At 36.5% G+C, this 23062-nt stretch overlaps 1 protein-coding gene across 1 annotated transcript in view; it reads right to left on the reverse strand.

Moving 5' to 3' along the window:
* Nucleotides 1-23062, reverse strand: part of Zswim6 (zinc finger, SWIM-type containing 6) — a 178759-nt gene that overhangs the window by 57872 nt on the left and 97825 nt on the right. Inside the window, exon 2 of the mRNA XM_005392647.2 lies at nucleotides 5484-5840. Within this exon, the coding sequence (XP_005392704.1) occupies nucleotides 5484-5840 (357 nt within the window). The remainder of the gene's footprint in view (nucleotides 1-5483; nucleotides 5841-23062) is intronic.

Consider the following 23062-nt stretch of genomic DNA (forward strand, 5'->3'; position numbering starts at 1 on the left):
ACTGAGACACAAAAGCATCTGGTGGGCAGGCACAAATGGATTCATGGGCTTGGATTTGTAAGAATTCTGGTCCAACTGAAATAGAAGAACAACACACAAATGAATACCTGGGCAAAACTACAGAGGGTGTACTTTCGTGGTATGGAGCCTAGGCTCCTCTTGTGTCTCTGCAGATGTACTACCAACAAAAACAGAAAGTCAGATGTGGAAGAGATCTTAGCTGTCTCATGTCAACCCTCATCTGACATGTGAATAAATCCCCTCTATATCTGGCCGAGACGGTATTTTTGGGTCAAGGGATGGTATCTTATGTCAAGAAAGTAAAAGATGGGTCTGGCCTACTTTTAGAATTGGCTCAGGCTCTGGGAAGTGAAAGGGGTCACTAGAATAAACTCCTTTTTCCTCTGTTCCATATCAAAATTAATACCATGGTTTCCTCTAAGAATACCCTTTTGGTATAATCTGCCTAATACAAGCTAGTCCATGGAGAGGCAGTAAAAGCAAAAAGACAGAAGAGGAAGAAGTGTGTGTCACAAGTCTAGGGAAAGCAAGCAGACCTCCAACTCTAGTTTTAATCATCTACTCCTCAGTTGGTTTCTGCTCTCTTCTTAACTATGGCATGACACCAATCAATGAGGTAACCTTGGCTATCTATTATTACTGTACATTTGTATAAAATATCATTTTAAAAATTTCTACAGTATTACAGGAGATTGTGAACATTTTAAATATAAGCAAAAGTGAGTCCCCACCCAAGGTCACACAGTGACCTAATACATATCAAAAACACCTGCCTCTAGATCTTCAGATTTCAAGTGTAATACTGGTCCTACCACAATTTACCAATTTATAATATATCTCCTGTAATAGGAAGCATGCACAGCCACAACAGTCTGAACTGAAATAACTAAGAAAGTGGAGTTAGTATTTAGAAATGAGTAAATCTCTAAATAAAGTATTTAGCAAAGATATCAACTTCTTTTTTAAGAAGGGAGAAGGTAGAAGGTTTTACCTGACTCTAAAGGAAACAGCAAACAATTTTACATAAAAATTACCAAACTACAACTGGCGATTCCCTGGGTGGGCCATTAACATTAACTATCTTACAGCCACTTTCAGCATACAGCGGTTAATTTTACAAGATAATTAAAATTATGTGGGAAATTATGAAAACATGACAAAACATAAGAAGGTCTATTGACAAGGACTGAACTATTATGATGACTACGGCTGTATTCCAACTGCCTTCACTGAATCTGCATCTATGGAGATATTACTATGTACAAACTATTGCAATTATACGTTTTTAAAACCTTGTTTAGGATTGGGTATGAAACCAATGAAAAAACCTTCAATTCTTTAGAATAAGAGTCTTTAAAAATATTTTACAACAATAAGGAAAAGTAAGAATGTTAAACATCAGGTAAGTTTACAAGAAAAAGAGAAAAACATACATTATTAATATATTTCTATTCACTTACAAATTGTATTATGCCTTTCTTTCAAAAAGAATTTGTATAAGCTAAATGTTGTCTTCATAAAAACTAAAACAACCAAGTCTAAATCCTACCTTAATCCTATTTAACTAGCAAAGTAAAAGTGGTATTTTTCCTTAGAGAAAAATTAAATCTTCTAAATATTCATGTTCAAGATATTTTTCTCAGAGGAAAAATGCATCCACAAAACCATTTAAGAAAATACTATTTGAGTAGGTAGAAATCTTGAAGACATAGTAGGCAGAGAGTTCATGAACAAAAACAAATTTGCACGGGAAATATTTCAAAGAATCAACAACTGCGATCTCATCGTACTGAAAAGTTTTTGTGCACTGAAAGAAATCACCAACACAGTAAAAAGAAAATCCACAAATTGGGAAGAAATTTTAGCCAACTGTCCCTCAGATAAAAGACTTCTACCTAGAACACATAAAGCATTAAAAAAAATCAGGCCCCAAAATTCAAACACCCAATCCAAAAATGGGTCTGAGATTAGTATATACTTCTCAGATGAAGAAACACAAATGGCAAATAAATATATGAAAAAACGTTCAACATTGTTGGTCATTCAAGAAATGCCAATTAAAACAACACTGAGATTCCATCTCACCCCAGAAAGAATGGCTATCATCAGGAAATCAACCAGTAATGAACGCTGGAGGGGCTGTGGGAAAAAAAGGAACCCTTCTCCAGTGTTGGGAGTGCAGACTGGTACAACCACTGTGGAAAGCAGTGTGGAGATCTCTCAGAAAATTAGGATTAGAGGTCCCATTCAACCCAGCTATTCCCCTTCTGAGTATTTTTCCAGAAGAACTGAAAACATCCCCCAGGGATATACGTACACCCATGTTTATAGGAGTGTAAAAATCTTGGAAACAACCCAAATGCCCATCAACTGAGGAATGGATAAAAAAGATGTGGTATTTTTATTCAATGGAGTACTACTCAGCTATAAAGAAAGATAAACTCAAGGCTTTTATAGGTAAATGGATGCAACTAGAGACTGTACTCAGAAGTGAAATAAATTGGACCCACATGTGCAAACATCATACTGTCTCCTTAATGTAAGAACCTGAAAAACTAAATAAAACTGCAAAGTACAATAGATATTGTGAAAGGGAAAGAAACTGCTTTAAAGAAAAGAACAACTGGGATGAGGGAAAGGAGAAAAGAAAGAAGGGAGGGAAATTATATATACAGACACACACACACACACACACACAAGATAGCTAAGATAATTGCAGTATTAATTTCTATTGGTTTATTGAAAGGAACAGTTAATGCTTAATTTTTCAGACCAATTTTACATGCTTATATCTGGTAATCTGAATAACTACTTTGAAGACAACAATATGCAATACAACAACCATTGTTGAATTCCTATCACCTTGTTTTTTTGAAATTCTGTATCGTTTCTAATGTTTTTATTATGTTTTATACTCTTCAAAATAAAAAAAAGAAAGTCCTGTTTGAAAAAGAGATTTAACAAAAAGCGAATGTTTTTATGTATGGATGTTTGCAGGCAGGTGGGGCCATGTAGTCAAATAACTGCAAAATATGCTTACTCCCATCCCCTCATAAGTCACTGATCTAGCAGTTAAAGTAAGATCCTCCAGGCAGCAGACTTCCCATTTCATCACTTGGGGCACAGCCTGCTCCCTAGCTTGCCTCTTTTTCACCACTTGTCACAGAAGAATGGAAGGTAGTTTGTATAACTGGCCCGCTTTCAGGCTGCGAGCGAATCTGATGATAGTCAGGTGGAGACGGCTGGTAGTATACACTGCTCAAGTTCACTGCTCTCATGAAGCCATTCTCATACAAAAAAATTATTTGAAAATATCACTGAGTCTAAAGCTAACCTGCTTCTGTCCCTGATACTCCCTTAGACACTTTTCCTTCCATTTTTAGAAACTGAAAGAAATAATGTCATGGGAACATACTCTCACAAGCAGCCTTAGTTTTATACACTGTTTCACTAGTGTCACTATTTCAACATGGAAATGGACTTAAACATGGTTAGATAAAAAATTCTGAGTGCTGCTATCCTTCAAAATAAGCAAGAAAAGACAGCAAGCATCTAATTATTGCTGTGGACTTTTGATTAAAAAATAAAACTCAGAAAACGAAGGCTAAAGGGATTATATAAACTAAGGAAAAAAGAATGTAAAGGTCTGGAGAGATGGTTTATCCTATTCTTCTTCTGCTAAGCAATTTAATAAGCCACAAATAGGCTCCTGAGATATTTCTCAGAGTGAGTGTTAGCTGGTCTGAATTCTCACAAGGCAGCAAGATTCGAGACAGATGACAGGACACAACAGAAGATTACTTGAAAGTCCTTGAATACATGTGCTTGAAGAGGGCTGAACGTACCTCTGCAGCACAGCTGTTTATACCATTTAACACTGGTGGGCTCTGCCAAGTAAAATGCTTTATTGCTTTGCACACCTCCTGGTAGCTACTTTAATAAAGCTAAGCCTTCTATAGGGGCACTATAAGAAATATGGCTACATGGATGTTGACTGTGTGGGCTCTTCTCTGACATAAAAACTATGAACCTTATAGTACCAGGGGACTTGTAAAAGAATGTTCATAGTATGTCTATTCAAAATGAAGGCTGAGCATGGTGGCATGCCTATGATGCCAGCACTTGGGAGGCTGAGGCAGGAGGATCGCCATGAGTTTGAGGCCAGTGCAGGCTACACAGTGAGTTTAAGGATGCCCTAAACTACATAGCGAGACCCTATGTCAAAAAGCAAAAACAGAAACAAACAAGAAAAAAGAAAAGAAAAAAGAAAAAAAAAAAAGAGAAAGCCATTCTGGTCAGTGGAATGGACAAATAATGACATCCTTATACCTAAACTACTCTAGAGCTGTGCTGTCTAATAGGGTAACTCTAGCTACATGTGGCCATCTAGTATATGCAGTTTGTCTATAGTGTGATTTGAGGTGAGTTCTAAATATGAAAGGCAGAAGATTTCAGATTTTAATATGAAAAAAGTAATTTATATCAATACTCTTGCTGAAGCATTTTTATGAATGTTGTAGCATTTATTAGTATAAATGTAAATTGTTGTTTTATATATGATGAGCTAAAGAAAACATTACAATTAATTTACATGTTTCTTTTTATATTTTAAATTGTACCTAACAGGACATTTAAATGTACACATGTGGGCCGCGTTTTTCTATTGGACAGGGCTACTCCAGATCAATGACAATGCACCACAGGAAGTACATGAAACAATATGAGCAAATTCTACACCACGATTTCAAGTCAGATCTATTGGAATCATACTATACAATATACGAAGTTTAAAGATCACATAAAGAAGTTTACAGATCAAACTAAACTAGTGTTTAATGTGCCAAAACCAGGCACAGTGGTGCATGCTTGTGGTCCCAGCACTCTGGGAGGATTCTTTTGAGTTAATATATCTATAGTGCACAAAATAAACACTTGATTAACGTGTTTACAAATAAATGTTTAATGTATATATATAAAAGAAACTTTTGTGATTCCTCAAACAAAACAACTACCTATATCCTAAACATTCTAAATATACTGCAGTATTTTTCTAAAAATATAACCTGAAGCACTCTCTCAGAAATTTTCCTGCAATGGAAAATAAATTTTACAAAAAAGAAGAAAAAAGATTCTGAATATGTACAAGTTAGTTTACTGAAATGGGTGAATGAAATGACTTAACAAATGCTTTTCATAACTAATATCTGATACAAACATAAGCATAAAGAATTATGCTTTTAACAAATGAGATTTCTCTGGGCACAAAAGCCCTGCCACCTGACAAGAAATACTTGAAAAAGAAATGTTTTAGGGTACAAAACAAAATTTGAAAATCTCTCTCAAGTATCAAAGAACTATGCTGCTGGCCTATTTCACATTAATTCAGGTGATGCTGAATTTATAAACTGAATTTATAAATGAAACAATCCAGAGAAATTTCTAAAGTCAATGTCTATACTCACCATGAACTTGGTTGATTTCTGAATTCTGGGAAAGAATTTCATCTGCTAATTTCTGAGCAGTTGGCAAAACTTCTGTGTGGTGCACTGTGATCAAATACTGTACAAACTTTTGTAGTTGGTCTCTATTCATTTGAAAGAGAGTCTCTGAAATGGGAAGATGGAGTTTGACCTGATCTGGCTTGCGGATACGGTACAAAGACAGTGCCACAACATGAGCACAATAGAATATGTCCTTGTTTCCACAGCTGCAGGTCACTGAGGTAATCTTGCAACGATCAAAGCTGATGGCCACGTTGCAAATAGCTTCTGGCTCCGATTGTATTGCAGGTTCTGTCACTGTGCCACTCAGGTGGAAACCTATGTGAAAGAAAGGGAGAGTTCAGCGTCTGCATTCAGATGCTATGGAATTTAACTCTGACAAATGTGTGGTATTGGACAGCACCAAGACAGAAAATATGACAGCTTTTATTTTCAGTTAAAAACCTTTAAGCTATTAACCACCACCCCCTCCCCCATAAAGGTAAGAAAATAAATAACAATCAACAGACATTTTCGGTGTTCTATATAGCCAGATGAAAACACTTACTGTAGTAGCTCACCATCATATCTATAGCAAGTTGTTAAAACACGACACTAAAAAGCCATCATCATTCTGTATCTGTAGTATATAGGACAAAACCTTCTAGATCAGTGGGATCAAAGACTTTCTTTCTTTCTTTTTCTTATCTTTTAGAATCAGCCTAGTAAGCTTTCTTTCAAAAACAAAAGCTCTCCCTTCCTTCTGGTTTATTCTAGGTAGTCACTGGTCTGCTCTTATCAACACTCCAACTCTGAGGGGGACTCTTTCATAAACTTTGACCTGATCAAATTTTAAATTTAATAATCCTTTCTGCAGCATGCATAACCTATACTCCAATATAACAATATTTACGAGCAGCAACTGCTGATACAGCTGCAAAATTCACCAACTCTCCTACCCACAACCAGTCCAAGTAACCCACAGTGATTATTTTCTTCCATGTTGGAAAGTTGGTAATGACAGACGGTCTCTCTCACACCCACACCCACACTTATACAGAGTACAAAATTCAACAAAAGGGAAGGGTCTTAGAGGCCTCATACTTTAAACTTAGTTATCACACAGGAATCGTCTACAAGATCCATGATCAATGACCATCTGCACACCATGAAAACCATATTCAATGGCAAAGGATAAACATGAAGGCAATGAGCAGGGTATCTCTTTGGCTTCTCACACTCAGATTTACCTCAGAATTTCAAGTGCCTCACAGAAACCTGAATGCTACACAATAAAGTCTTTGGCTCTCTGTCAAACTTTTGCTATTTATGTTATTTTAATAAAATTCATGGAGCTGGTTGGCCACTGTTCCTCTTCATTCACAAAAAGAAAGATCTTTACCATGTGGGAACTCTCAGCGAAGTGATACACACGAAGATGCAGAGACACGGCTTGAGTGCCAGACACCACCAAGAATTCATATATGGGAAGGAAATCTGTACCCCCGCACTTGCCTCCTCTGACAGAGGCTTCGCAGGCCAGAGTTAGAAGAAACACTACATAGGAAATCCTTATGAGTAATGTAATTTCATGTTGATAATTTACATTCAGCAATACTTAATAGAGGACAGAATCATGATTTTAACTAAATGAATCATTTCTAAAAAGAACATTCATAAAAATGTTACTATTATCGCTTCACAGTAAAAAAAATCTGAGAACTATCACAGGATAACCGTTTATTTATTTTCTTCCACAAACATCATCCCTCAGATATTCTAGCCTTGTTCATCTCTTCTGATCAAGAAGTTTGTCTGAAAAAGAAGTTTGTCTGAAAAATCACAATTAAGATATATAGAAAATATAATGTTTAAAATTTTAATGTCTATTTTTCCAGGGGAAAATGTTACATGAAAAATTAAATAGCTGAGAAAATCTCAAGGATGAAGAAAAATAAGAGCAATTTTGCCTTAATCCATATATACTATATATACTAGAAGCACCATAAACCATATATACCATTAATACCATATATACTAGAAGCACCATAAACCTACAGTAATTAAAAATCCATTCAACATGCAAAGATTAAAATGAAATATATCAGTGCACCGCAGAAGAGTGTCCGGAAAGCTTCCAAGCATACTGGGTACTTTTAGCGCAGAGAAAACTATTTCTACAGATATAGTCACAGATATGCTTGCAGGTATTATAATTCAAGAACAGCCACAGACTGACCATATATAAAAATCACAGGCAAAAGCAAGACAAGGAAAGATAAAAAAGAGTAAGCTTTAGGGGCTGGGGATTTAGCTCAGAGGCACAGCGCCTACCTGGCAAGCGCGAGGTCGTGAGTTCGATTCCCAGTACCGGGAAAAAAATTTTAAAAATTTAAAAAAAAAAAAAAAAAAGTGCAATAAGAATATGCCTAGTCAGGAAAGCGTCTACGAGGGCCACTGAGGGGCGCAGTTCAGCTTCAGAACTCAGCTTTTCATGTGAGCGGTGCTGAGTTCAATCCCCAGGACCATCCAAAAGTAACAATTTGTATTAAAAAATCTCCAAGAAGAGAACCAAATATGTCCTTTCAAAGAGACTGATTTAAATTACAAAAGAAGAGGCTCTTAAGAAAAATGATGAAGTCTTCAAAATACTTTTTGTAAAAATGACCTCTTTTATTCATGTGAATTGTACAGTACAAGTCAGAAAGATGTATATTATCAAATCCTGATATTGTACAATTATGCTGGGGGAAAACTCCGCATATTATCCATTGAACGTTTTTATTACATTGAACATTTACCCATCTTGTAAAGTATTTTAAAAAGCAAAGCATAAAATATTGTGACACATACACATCTTATTATAAAGTAACACTTTCTTAACCTGATATCATCAAAGATGAAGGAGGTTCATGCATGTTTATTTTTTCAAGTAATTCTAGGATCATTTTTCAAGTACAGTATTCAAGCTCCTTTAACATGCCAACCATTTTGGAGGAAATGTTTCTAAATGTTGAGAGCTCTCGGCCACCCTAATCTGCTGACCACTTCAGGTGCCATCAACCTAGTGAGTGGGGAAGCAATCCCTGTAACAAACAACTGCAGGTGGCAGTAGGATTAAAGAGGATTCTTTTGGTTATTTTTCTCCACCTGTCTCCATATGAAGGTAAGGACTCCTCCACAGGACTTCTCTCCTATACTGCCAGTCTTTTTCAAGAAAAAATCTTTACTCTCAAGACAGCTACATCTCTATTTTGATTACCTGGCAGTTATTTAATACTCAGGCCTGTTGGGCTTGTGGGAGGTTCCACTCACAAACACATACATGAAGGGCAGCTGCTGTATTACTTTTTAAAACCATGCAGTATTGAGCCAGGAATCCTACCAGATCTTACTTCAGGACTGTATAGTGATGTATTTTGGCCTCTCCAACTTGGAAAGGCTTGGAAAATTTGCTAATACTGTGGGTCCTAAATCATACCACCGCACACACAGGAGAAGCAAGGAGAATATTACTCCCTCAACAATACCAAAGGGCTCTAAGACAACCTCCCCTACCACACACCCTCCCACTCCCAGGCTGGGTTTCTCTGTTAGGTACTGAGTGACCTGAAACAAAACCGTGTTCCTGAGGACTGATCTTGTCTTTCTAGAGTTCTGACAAACCATAAGGACCAAGCATTTTAAGATAAGAATTAAGCACACAAAAAGGGGAAATCCTGTACTCTGTGGTAAAACACGGAAATTTTACTTTGATATTCTTTTTTATTACTATATGTATGCAATACATAATATATTCATGGATACTGATATACACACATATCACATCTTGCTCTCATTTTGTTTTAAAGAACTAGGACTTATGAAATTATTATAAACCTTGTCTTAAAAATGGTTATGTGACTGTATAAAATATAACTTATGAAAAACAGTTAATCCTGCAAGAACAAACCTCACAGGGCAGTCAAATTGTTTTACTATCATAAAGTCACACAGAGCCCAATAAAAATGTTTACATCCACGGTTTCAACCTGCAAGGACAGATGAAAAACAAAGTACAAACCAGGAGCTCAGCATTGTACGGTCCTTTTGAACAGACTGTTTTGGATCAGGCTCTGTCACTTCGACGCTGTGTGCCCTGGACACATTATTTAACCTTTCTGAGCTTCACTCTATTTGAGCAAGAATGTGGCTGTAAATATGCTGCAGGGCTGTTTGGAGATTAAAATGAAATAACATATGTAAAGCACCTGGCACATAGTGAAAGTGCTCATTAAATTTTATTCCTCTTTCCTTCCCTTCCCAGCTAGAGAAACAGAGAAGAGGTGCGGACACATTCCTTTCATCCATAAAACTTTCTTTTTCTAAACTGCTGCAATCTTGTGGGAGGGGTATCACTCTGGAGTGGCGTGGGAAAAAGAGGGATCATGAAGAAGGTCTGTGGTCAATGGGTAAGTAAACACTAGAAAAATCATTTGATAGCAAAACTAAAAAACTTCTGAAAGATATTTATACCTCTATTCAACCCAGCTGTTTCCCTATTTTCCTAAATTCTTTTTAAGTGTTAATTTCATACACACAGGAAGCAGAACATATGATGGGATAGGATTTTTGTTTTAAAAAAGTTTTAGTAATCATATATACTTCTAAAATGTCGTAATTCAATGACTCTTTCTTTTTTTTTTTTTTCGGTACCAGGAATCGAACTCACGACCTTGCGTTTGCCAGGCAGGCACTGTGCCGCTGAGCTAAACCCCCAGCCTGCTGCAATGAGTTAAAAGTATGGTCCTGCGATTCCACAAATCCCCAAATCTCTTTCACGGGGCTGATGATAGTGAAATTTCTCATAATTATACTCAGACATCACTGACCTTTTAAGCCACCCTCCTGAGTTTAGATTTAGTTTTCCAGAGGCTGTATGACACTGCTGACTGAACACAGACTGAACACAGAGACAGGAAAATCCAGCTCTTCTACTTAAGGCAGACACTAGGTTTGCACAGATGTAAAATAATGTTACTGTCACTAAAATATTTCTGTTTGGGGGACTATAGCTATTTTTTCATAAAAGTATGTATGTCTGTAAACGTGTTTATTACTAGTATTTATTACATATATTAACGTTTTTCTCAGGTCCAATTTCAAACACAGTACCAACAGCTATAAACCGCATAACCAGAAGCATGAAGGAGTCCTCCATAAGAGACCTGAAAGTTGAAGAACTGCTATTATTATGCATCACCAAGACATGGAAGAAGTAACAAATCCTTTCCAAACTGTCCTTGATAAGACACTATTTGCACTTGGATTTTATAGTATGGGTCAATAGTTAAATGAGCAACACTGAAGAGGCAAATTTCTCACACATGAACACTGATTCAATCACCTACATTAATTTTACATTAACAAAGATTAAGGTTTCTTGAAAGCAAATATTTGATTCTTACTGATATTCAAAAGTAAGTTTTGGAAGATGGATTTTTTATATCTAAGGTTAAATCTTAGCTGCATGTTAAAGAGGGGAAGGAGCTCTGTGGTGTCAGACTGGAAAGAACTTTTTAAACACAGAATTTCTAAAGGTTGGCCATTTTATACATACGTGTGTGTGTGCTGAGCTATAAAACAGTTATAAACTCAAAGCATTAGAAAATTTCAAGCTAAAATAAACTGGCAGATATGAAATAAACATACTAAAAACTATTCCTTTCATGGCACGTTCTTTTCAGAAAAATATGTGCTCTGTGCATGAGGTGCTCAAGTAACATATTCTTTGTTGAAGAATTTAACAGAAGCACTGGTGTAGTACTTACACAAATACATCTTTCACCCTTTTCCTAAATAAAAAGAACCCCCAGGGAAATTAAAAGGCAGAAACTAACTCAATGTAATGTTATGGCTGAAAGGGTGGCAAGGTTCTAAGAGGATTTCTTTTTTGTATTTTCTTACAGTTAAATCTAAAAATGTAAGTGTTAACATTTAATACTCTCATAACAATGTATTCACTAGTTAATGAAACACACTGGATTGGATAACTATACAGAAACTAATATTTATATTTGTGTCCCTGGTAAAATAGGTGATTTAATCATTGTTCCCAAAAAAACCTAATGGTAAACTTCTTCTAACTCAGAACTGCTACACACAATCCAACACCCCACACTGCAGTGATCAAAAATATTTTAATTCAAATCATGTGCAATTTCCAGATCAGCACTATAGGGCCCAAGATGGAGACAATGAACTCAATTCAAAAGCCAACTTACCTAAAATATCATATTCCTTCTTCAACCACATAATTTTCTCAAAGGGAAATTCTAAATTAAAGAGACTGCATCCTGTGAGCTGGCTAATTAAATTCTCTAGTCCTAATTTCTAATACTAAGCTTAAAGAGCTTATAGAAAGACGTTAGGAGATTCTGCCAGCAATCACTAATGAATCAGTTTCCATCTTACCGAAAAATTATTTTTTAACAGAAAAGCTTTATTTTAAATCCAATTTTAAAATGCCTATTTGGAATAGAATTACTTCTACACTTCATTAATATTTGAGAATTACAATGCTAAATTAATGCAAAGGCCAGACTGTAAACCACAGCACACCATATAAACAACATAAAAATTTATGGAGTATGCATTGAATGGGCCCAACCAAGAGTTCCCAGCAGCATTCTGCTCATTATTGGTTTTGCTTTGCAGCTAATGTAGACTCTTAGACCATTCCCTGCAAAGATCCAATAAATCAGAATAGTGATGTTCGGTATGAGTGGCATTAGCTAGTTATTTAAAATTATTTCTGAAGAGATATTTACCCACCAATTTGGCTACCTGCAAAGGGTACCTAGAAATAGCACTGGTTTAAGTGGAAAATGTTGGATTTAAACGAAAATTAGACACATGATTCTGCACCATACTAAATCTTGAAGCTGGTAAGGGTAGTGCCCCCTGCCCCAATCACTCCCACCACTGCCTAGCCTGAGTTTAGAGGGCGGCAGGATAGGGTTCTGATAAACAAATCAGGTAGAATTTAAGTGTTTCCAAAACTCTAACTCTGCCAGGTGGTTAGGAATGTAAATTATTTGCTCCAAACTTTTAAATTTAAGCTGCTTTCTCAGATACCAACCTTTTCCTGATACAAGCAAATGGCCAGCCAGCCTTCTGCAAAGTGGGAAAAGCCAGGCAGCCCTTGTCAAGTCTGCAAGGGCCACAATGCCCCATGTTTTTCAGTGCTGTTTCCTTTCCCCCTCACTCTGGTCTCTTGCTTGAGTCCCCAGCTTCTGAAGTGCAGATGCAATGTATCAGAACTCTCCGTTCCCCAAACACAAGGTCTTACACATCTACGCACCTTTGTCTTATCTGCAAGGGTTCACAGTCTACATGAGGAAGAGACAGAAGATCCCTTTTACCAGTTTTGTTTTGTTTTTTTCCTACTGTGGCTCACAACTTTCTTCGGAAATGTTTGGCTGTTTGCTTTAGGGGAGGTGGTTAAGGGGAAACTATGAAGACTAAATCTGTTTAGAGGGCCAAGAGGTAAGGAAAAACGTGCACTCAGACTTGGGAGGGAAGAATGCAATCTCTGTAGCCAAATTCTTCCATGCACACTCTAGCACTCTCGCCTGCCTCTTCAGTCTCAGCACAACCCCTTACATCTGGACCCTAACCCATCGCTACTGGCAATGCCTTGCCCCATTCTCAGGCTATGACACAATTCATTCTCACAATCAATATTAAAAGTAAATACAATATTCCCCTTTCCACAGGCAGAAGAACTGGAGTCCTCAAGGTGAAGCAGTGGTGGGACACAAAGGATTAGGTAGCCCTATTAAGGACCAGAAGGAACACCAGGATTCTACAGTTGAAATGATAAATCTGCTTCAATAAAATTTTTCCATGTCAACACCCCAAAGATTAAAGAAGATAGGGGGCAAATTAACAGATCTAGACACTTTATGAGTAAATAGTGCTGAGATTTAGGATGCTTGAAAGTAGGGTACCATCTTTCATCTCTGTAGCCCCAGGAAATAGCATAGCTCTTGGATTAGGTTAGGCCCTTAAAACTGTATCAAACCATAATGTAGAGCTTTTATAAGCAACATCTATTTGCCTTGCATTCTACAATCATGGATGATGAGATGCTTTAGCCTCCAATGCAGGATACTTTAAGACTACTTCTAAGAGTGCACCCCTCTCCTACACTCTGAGGTAAGCCAGAAGCTGACACAGCAGGGACCTGTGGCATCCCGGTCCAGGGGACTGTCTTGCAGAAAGTGCAAAAGAAGAATTTGTTAAAAGAAAACACATAAATGCTCCAGGCATGTGGTGGTCAGAATGATCTGCAGTGCTCACCAGCCACCGCCCCTAACACACACACAGGGAACTGAAGCCAGGTCCTTTGCACTGGGCTATATCCACAACCCATTTTTACTTTTTTTACTTTGAGACAGGGTCTTTCTAAGTCACTAAGTTGCTCAGGTTTGACCAGAACCTGCAATATTCCTACTTCATCCTTCCAGAGTTCTGAGATCTTCACTCCACATGGAGAGAGACCCTGATATCCCAGGGGATGATGATGTGCTGGTTGCAGGACTGGGGTTTGAGAACCGCTGATCTTGATGTTTATAACCACAGTCTAAACAAAGCTTTTGTAGTCAAAATAGAGTTGAGAAATAGTAAATGGAACAGAAGAATATATAATTTTGGATAGAAAAATGTATATAGAAGCTGGAGATTTAGCTCAGTGGTACAGTGCATTCTTTTAAAACCCAGAGTTCAATCTCCAACCACCAAAGAAATGAACTTTTAAAAATATACAACTTCTAACTTATTGTGGCAACTACATGTTCCTATTCTAAGAGGTCAGGTGGAAGATAGTAAACTGGTCTGAACTGCCCCCCTCAAAGAAAAGAATATAGTAACAAAAACTGGTATTATCATAATTGTTAATATTATAGCTATACCATCCTACTGTATGTAAATCTTAGTTTTAGAAATCTAAACAAAATATCAAAATTTTTAAGTTATTAATCAGTGCTTCCTTTTAGAGAGACTGTTTTACATCAAATGGGAGTCCCCCTAACTGAAGATTCTTTGTGTATTAGAAACAATCCAATTAATGAAAAAAATACTGGCAACTATCTTAGGAACATATTTTTTGCCAAAGGCAAAGTCTACCTTGCATGAGGAAGAGGCAATGGAGTTCAGGATAGCACAAGGTGGGTTAGCACTTTTTGAGACAATTAGGACCTTCTAAAAGCCTTCCTTCAAGCTCTGTCACACCTCTGCTAAATTAAATGACCTTAGGCAAGTAACTTAGCCTCGACTTTTTCACTTACCAAAGCAGGATGATAATAATAGCTATCTTGCATGGCTGCTGCAAGGATGAGATGAGAACTGACAATGTATGCAAGCCACCACAACAATTCCTCTTATGGAATGTCTGCTACCGTCATTATTGTAATACAAATGCTGTGTGCTCTGGGAAGCGTGGCATTTTCAACATGTGCACTAAAAACCTCCTGTCAGAGTGAGTGCACATGATGCTGGAAATGCCAGGCGCCCCAGAACATGCTGGCATTCTGTTATAACAACAGACAAAGGTTTGTTATTGTAGTAATTCACATTCTACTATTCTCATACTTTCAAATTAATAGAACTATGATTTTTTTTCTCATTTACATAGCACATTCTTAGAATATGATCTGATTCCAAGCAGAAGAAAAAGGGCACTTAGAAGACAGTTTTTCTTCAAACGAACTTTGAGTTTCTGTAAGTAAATGCTTCACTCTTCCCTTTAAAGATATCTCTACTAAAATATAAAACATCCCCGTTATCCCTAAAGTTTACCTTCCCTGCGGGATAGCCACAGAGTGAGATAGGTAGGAGTAATTTTACAGCTGAAGTCTGTCCTGTTTCTGACTGGAAAATTAATTGAAAGCTGGATGCAACAGCAAGATCTGCAATTCTTGTTGTGTAGAAAAAGTGACCACAGCTTTTTGAGCTTGGTAATTTATGGCCTGACAAGCAGAATGAAGTCACAGATCCTGCTCTTCTTGAAGAATCTCAAGGAACACTCACTCCCGCTAGGGCTGCAAGTTATGGTTATTTCCCTAACTCTGGAGAGCCGGTTGAGAAAAGTGCTCTCTGCTCTGAATGTATGTCTTTACAAACTGTGAGGGAGATGTGTTTGACTTGATTAAATGGTATGTTTTTATCTTAATTAAGCAATAAAAGAAAAGCAGACACAGAAGTCATCTGTTCATGATGCAGATAAAATTACTGACATTTACACCCGTATCTTGAAGTAGTATAATTACAGGTGATTTTTAAATTTGCCTCATTTTAGTTGGTTTTGGGAAAGCATCTTTTCCTAGAAGTTCTACAATGAACACATATTACTTAGAAGGGGTAGATGTGCTTTCACTAATGGTAAAAAAGTGCTCAAAGTGCTCCCGAGTGAAGACTCTAACATACAAATGATTTTTAGCACACGTTCCGGGAGCCTCACACTGAGCCTTCATGCAGCTCTGCAATGCTGAACACCCCCCACCCCGCCCGAGCCTGCTTTGGCAGAAGGACACTCCCAGCCTCTGCACAGGTCCATCTTATAGTTTAGCCACAGTCCACAGAAGATGATGGATTACACAACTCACAGAGGAACAAAGTGGACAGAGACTGGGCTCCTGATTCTAATTTCAGCCATTATCTCATGTTAGCCCCACGAGCAAGTTACTGTCTGTTTCTTGTTCCCTTTTCTCATTTATGAAATAAAGGAAACAAATACTAGAAGACCTCTTTAAGATTACAGAAACAGGAAGCAGTAATAGCCTGACACCAATGACAAGAGAATCACACACACACACTTTCATGCACTCACTCACTCACTCACTCACTCACATGGCACAAGACCTTTGACTCGCCCTGGCTACTAGTGGTCATCTCAAATGATAAGTCTGCCTCAGAGAAGAGGGAGAGAAAGGGTTAATACTGCAGTAGGTATGGCCATATACCTGGTACATGTTAAAACTTTTTAGTTCAATATAAAAGCAAATAAATATCTTTTTACCTAAATAACTTTTATCTATCACCCTATAAATGAGATTCTTATGGCATGTTGTATCTTAGGTGAAATTTCTACCTATAAAAACAAAAGCCCCTTGGATTATATAAATATAGGTAAAGCTACCTTATGCAAAATATATAAAATATAAAATAAGTAATATGAAACATTTTTAAAGTCCATTAAAAATGGAGTGAAATCAATACACTGTTTTGTCTGCCTTCGCTACCTAAAAAGACTATTCTCTCCCTTGTTTTCTGAATACTATGAATATGGGTGGTCATAACACATCCGCCCCTTTGGCAATCTCCCACTTTGTAACAGGCAATGTACATGTCTCTGGGGAAGATTCTACTTCTTACAAATTACTGGATTATTGGACAACTGACAGTTGAGAAGTGAGGATGGGGCTGAATTTAGAAATAAGTAAGACCTCTTTAATAAAAATACCTACTCATGGGGCCCAGGATATAGTTCAGTGGCACAGCACCTGCCTATAAGGGCAAGGTCCTGAGTTTGATTCCCAGTACCAAAAAAAAAAAAAAAAAAAAAAAAAAAAAACAAAAAACCCTACTCACCTGTGTTCTAAATATGTTAAGAGGAGGACAGCCATTCCCAAAGGCGTCAAAGTTTGGATTAGGCTGCATCTAGTACCACCCTTTGGAGATTCAGAAAGCACACCGAAATGGCAACAGCTTCAAGAAGTTATACAGTAAAGGAACTCCTACTGAACTCTATTTGCTAGATCTTTAAAGAACAGTAGTAAAAGGTAAAGAACAGCAGCTGGAGGAAATGAAAGCAGTTCTGGATGAGCAGCAAGGCTGCTAAACAAAATGACAGACTCAGTTGAGTTTAGAAATGAGAAATCAGCACAAGCCAACTGCCATTGCCCCACTCCCACCCCTATCCCCACCCCCACCCCTATGAGATGTTCCAGCCCACAGAAACAAGTGCACCTTAAGGTCTGGAGATGCCTCATCAGTATCCCTCATCCATAACAAAAGAACCAACTGTTAACAGAAAGGTAACTTTGTGAAAAGTCAACACCAAAGAAAATACACCAATATTGTTATTTTCACCAGAGTTATACTTAAAGGTTCATCTAGCACACTCTCAACTAGAAATTATCTATTAATATTTGATCAATCAGAGTACTATATACTTTTTTTCAGGTCTTGCATGTAGTCCAGATCAGCCTTAAACTTGCTATGTTGCCCAGAGCGACCTTAAACAATCCTCGGTCCTCAGCCCTGAGTACTAGGATTGCAGTTTTATCCTACAATCTTTACCCACAATGGTCAATAATGTGGTTACAAGATTTTTATATCCGAATTCTCAAAACTTGAGTAGTAACTCTCATATGTCACAAGTATGTCTTTATGAGAGGACCTGAGAAAGTCTATGGTACAAATGTAGCATTAGAATTTATTCCATAATATACTAGAAAGACCCATGGCTATGAAAGAGGGTCTATTAATGTTAAGACTCTCGTGACACTCAGAAGTACCTAGGCCAGACCAAATGTGATATATGCTACATTCTTAATATCTACTGTGTGAATGAATAAATGAATGGATGAAAATAACTTTCAATTTAAAAGGTTTAATGAAAACTAATACTATACCAAATTGTACCAAATTGTTCTACAGTAGGAATCTGCAAGACAAAAAACTCTGGAACCAAATGACCTAAACACCCTACCCAGTAATCACATGTGAAAAGCAGTTACTGAGAATCAAATGCTTATTGCAGAAAATATCCCTCACTGAAAATGTGATATTTTTAGAATCTCACAAATAGCATTAATGCCACACACTACAATGTTTTTATTATTTCTTATGAAAGCAAAGTATTTATAATGTAAAACGAACAAGCATTCCATTTTAACCTAGGAGAACGTGTTACAGAAACAACATCAGAAATATTCAGCTGTTGGCCCAAGGATCTACCCACAATTTTTCTTTCAATATCAAATGTTAAATAAAACTATTTGTGAATAATGAGGATCTTGTGTTACTAAACTTTAGACATTAAAAAATTACAGTAGATAACAGAAAATCTCCATACCTAATTTTTCACTATTATCTATTTGTTCAAAAAGAAATATAAACCCAAATGGCCTCATATGTGAAAGAGTGCTAATTAAGCAGCAATCATGTACACAGCTTTAGGTTTTAGAATCACAATCTGTGTCTAAGGGATAGCAGTGTAATGGATGGGAAGTGACCTGGGAAAGAGCCTGGAGTTTCTCACAACTCTGCAACTAATTAGCTGTTTAATTTCAAGTTTTTGGCTTTATTTTCATACTGCCAAAAGATGGCTGAAAGGACTTTCTTGCAGTGGAGGAGACTAAAGGGTGGGGGGATCATATATCCTTGGAGTATCTGAAGAAATATATGTTGCCCCCAAAATGTAAAAAAATATTCAGAGTATTTCCTTGTCACTCTTCCTGTAGACTCTCAAACTCTAAAATGTTTAGATTCTAAAAAAAGTAAAAAGCAACCAAAATATATATACAAATATTCAAACCACATGTGAAAAACCTAGACTTTTGCCTAAAATAATAATAACAATATTTAGTTTCTGGACTTTTGAGAACACTTTTTATAAAGAAATTTTACTGTATTTAAAATGTATATTTCTATGTCATTTAGAGGCAAGCTGAATATTACTCATGTATCCTCATACCTGCAGGCAAATATATTTATCCCAGCTCAAAAAAATATATATTATCCATTCCTGACAATAGGGGACTTATTTAAATATAGTCCCACACAATTAGGGCATCAAATGTTGAAATGAGGATAATTCTAGAATGGTTTTTAATAGAAATTAAAGCAGAGAAAACACATGAGAATAACTGGCACTAATGTATATGATCCAATGACTGATTATCACCCTATTTCATCATAAAACTAAAATAAATACATATTAAATGGAGTCAAGATACTGTACTTTAACAACATAAGTAGAGCATCTTTTTAATCAATTAAAATTGGGGGCTGGGGATTTAGCTCAGTGGCAAAGCGCCTGCCTGGCAAGCGCAAGGTCATGAGTTCGGTTCCCGGTACCAGAGAAAAACCAAAAAAAAAAAACAAAAAAACAAAAAAACAAAAAACAATTAAAATTGACTTGTTTATAAAAGCAGTTAACTTAAATTGTCTAAAATTTAGATACAGTGGATATATGGTCAAGGAAAATTACAGTCAAAAGCAAAAACAAAACAAAACAAAACAAAACAAAAACCTGAGACCTGAACTATATGGCCAACTTTTCAGTTCTGCAATTTCAAGGAAAATGATAAAATGGCCATATATTTATAAATCTAATACACTAGCTCAAAGAATGTTTCATTGTATCTAGCTCAAATAATTTCTTTGGCAGAGTGTGAACCCTGTCACTTGAGGTGGAAATAAATTCACCTCTTCTCTAAGGTAGAAAGGTAGTCCTAAATTGGAAATAGGTCTAATCTCCAACAGAAATCAAATTCCATACTTGAGAAACCTGTAAATGTCAGGACTGTAAAATGTGTTAGGAGTACAGACAAGCTCAGTAAGAGCTACTGTAGTATCTTTTTAACTGGTTCTTCTCTTTCATTTTTCTTTCCCTCTTCTAAAATTTGTTCTTTCAAATTCTTTCCACAGTTTTAATCTCTTCTAAACATCTTTGCATCTTGCCTCTTTTTCATATCTGATAGACATCTCTGATAGTGGCCATTCTCCTTTGTCCTTGTCTCTGTGGTATCAACTGTATCCCACATAGAAAGTAGAGAAAAGAAATAAACTGTTTTAAATATGTGATGATGTGGTAAGGTGTCTGGTTGTCTTCACTGCTACTGCCTTTATTAACCATGTGCACAAGAGGAAATCTATCTGAAAAAGCTAAAAGAATTATTTCTTGTTGTAGCCACATTCCAAATTAACTCCAAACACAACCTAAACGTTTTACAATTAACAATGGGCACCTGTAGTTACTCCAAGGATGAAGACTTTCTTCCCCTTTGAGGGTAATCCGCAGGTACAATAGGCGGACAAGTCTAAGTTTACAAAATGTTTTTATATTTTGAAAGTCAGCATTTTATTAAAAAGGAAAGTAAACATCTACCCAAAGTAGAGATATATTAGTCTTAAAATAATTTCTAAAAAACTAACCAGTATTATTTGATTATCTAGGATGATTTTCCTGAATCAAACTTTTTCCGTAAATAAATATATGAAAATTACATTCATGTTCTTTTCCAAAGGCCTCTGATATATTACATCTTTCTGTACAACTGAATTCTCCTGGTTTAACAACAGCAGGCATACTAATGATATAATTTTTAAGGAAGAAAATCAGAAATCTAAGGTTGATGTCTTAAGGGAAAACTAAACTAGCAAAATCAGACTAAATGAGAATCTCATTTTCATGATCTTGACCTTACTAAAACAGTAGTACTCTATACTCAAAAACTCTGGCTCTCAATAATCCTCAAGAACCAAAGGTTCAGCCTGAATAACTGAGGAAAAGATTGCTCTTGAAACTAACATTTTTATTTGACCACAATGATGAAAGTCTTTTGAAAATATATCAACAGTTCACTAACTTCCTAAACAATTATTTTAAAAAATCTAAATGAACACTTGCTTGATGATTCAGGTACAGTACAAAAACTTATACTTGTGTCCCCTCAGCAAGGCCCATGAAGTCTGTCTCAGCAGGGCTGCTGGACCCTATGGAGCTCTGTGTGGTCCTGCAGGCCAAGGCTGGCTCTGCCCCTTCCCTCTCCTTCCTCACTGCTGGCACTTTGCTGCATAGCTGTGACCCCTCTGGATCGTCTACAATGCTCATTTAAATCTTCTGAGTTTGGAACCTTATAATTTTTAAGATCTGTATAAATAAAGAATAAATGTAGTCTGAGTACAGGTCCAAGGATTTCTCCTATGATTTGAGGTTTAAGCTTCAGTGGGGGGTATTGGTGAAGTTAGGCGAGCAATTTCAAGGGCCATTCTCCTTTGTCCTTGTCTCTGTGGTATCAACTGTATCCCACATAGAAAGTAGAGAAAAGAAATAAACTGTTTTAAATATGTGATGATGTGGTAAGGTGTCTGGTTGTCTTCACTGCTACTGCCTTTATTAACCAAACACAAGCAATTTCTTTACCTGACAATATATGAATATTACTTTTCTTTCAGAAAAAAATGATTTCTAAGATAAATATAGTAAGACTAGACATTTTCTCCACCATAAATGCTGCTTTAAAAAGTGAGGCAACAATCAAATCTTCTTAAATACTATTTTTCTAAAGGGTTTCTAAGTACCATTCTTCAACAAAAGAAATGAAGGATTCTTGGAGAAATGGCTGACTCTAGTGTTGGGGCAAAGAAAATACAACATAAGCCATAGGAGTCTGAAAGTGCTGTTTTGCAAGCCAGCACTTTTAAGTATTTTAGGGAACTATCCTAACCTCAAAAGGCCTCCAGCAAGCAGGGAATGGTGGTACATGCCTGTACATCACAGTACTCTTAGAAGCTGAGGCAGGAGAATCACAAGTTTGAGCCCAGACTGTCTCAAAATAAAAAGATAAAAAATAAAAAAGGACTAGGATATAGTTAAGTGCAAAGGCCTTGGGTTCAATCTCCAATATCATTAAAAAAAAAAAAAAAAAAAAAACTCAAACCCCCAGTGGCCAAGTTACAAGTATTTGAGCAGATAAATAAGTGATAGTACTGAAGAACAACTCCAAACAGTAACATATCTATAGATCATATCAATCTAAATAAATTATTGAATGCATAAATAAATAAATGAATGGAGAAGGGACATAGCTTTCTCAACAAAGAATTGCAATTAATAAATTTAAAATAAAACAGAAGAAAATTACTAGAACAAGGGCTCCAGACAAGATCACTAATGATAAAATCAGAAGGTAAAGTTTTAAAGAGAAATGAAATATTTGTATAGCTTCAAAGTATCTTCCCTACAAATACTTATTAATAACTATAACATATACCCACAAATACACCTTGCTCTGCATGTAGAGTTCTATCTTTTTCCCTTGAGTGTGGACTGGACCTCAGTGACTCCCTGCTAACGAAAACAATCACTGATATGCTTGAAAACGCTGAGAGCTAATGTACAGTGCTCTCACCACAAAAATGATAACAATGTTAGGAAATGCATGACAGTTAGCTAGGTTTAGTCACTGCACAAGGTACATACACTTCAAAACATCATGCGGCAGATGACAAATATGTATAATTTTGTCAATAAAAATTTAAAGAAAGAAGAAAGCAACAAAAGCAAAAAATGTAGTACCTTTAAATTGGAGAAACCTAGCAGATACCACATTAAACAAGTAATCGAGATTAATGTGACAATGAGGAAGTTGCATTGTTATCCCATACCCCAATACGATGTAATGAGAAGTATGCAAACATCAAATCTGGGATATTCCTGCATAAAATCATCAGAAAATTCCTACATCACTGAAATTGAGGAACATTCTAAAAATACCTAATCAACACTC

This window comes from Chinchilla lanigera, unplaced genomic scaffold (genome assembly GCF_000276665.1).
Source record: "Chinchilla lanigera isolate Chin_1 unplaced genomic scaffold, ChiLan1.0 scaffold00045, whole genome shotgun sequence".
In the NCBI taxonomy this organism is placed as follows: Eukaryota; Metazoa; Chordata; class Mammalia; order Rodentia; family Chinchillidae; genus Chinchilla; species Chinchilla lanigera.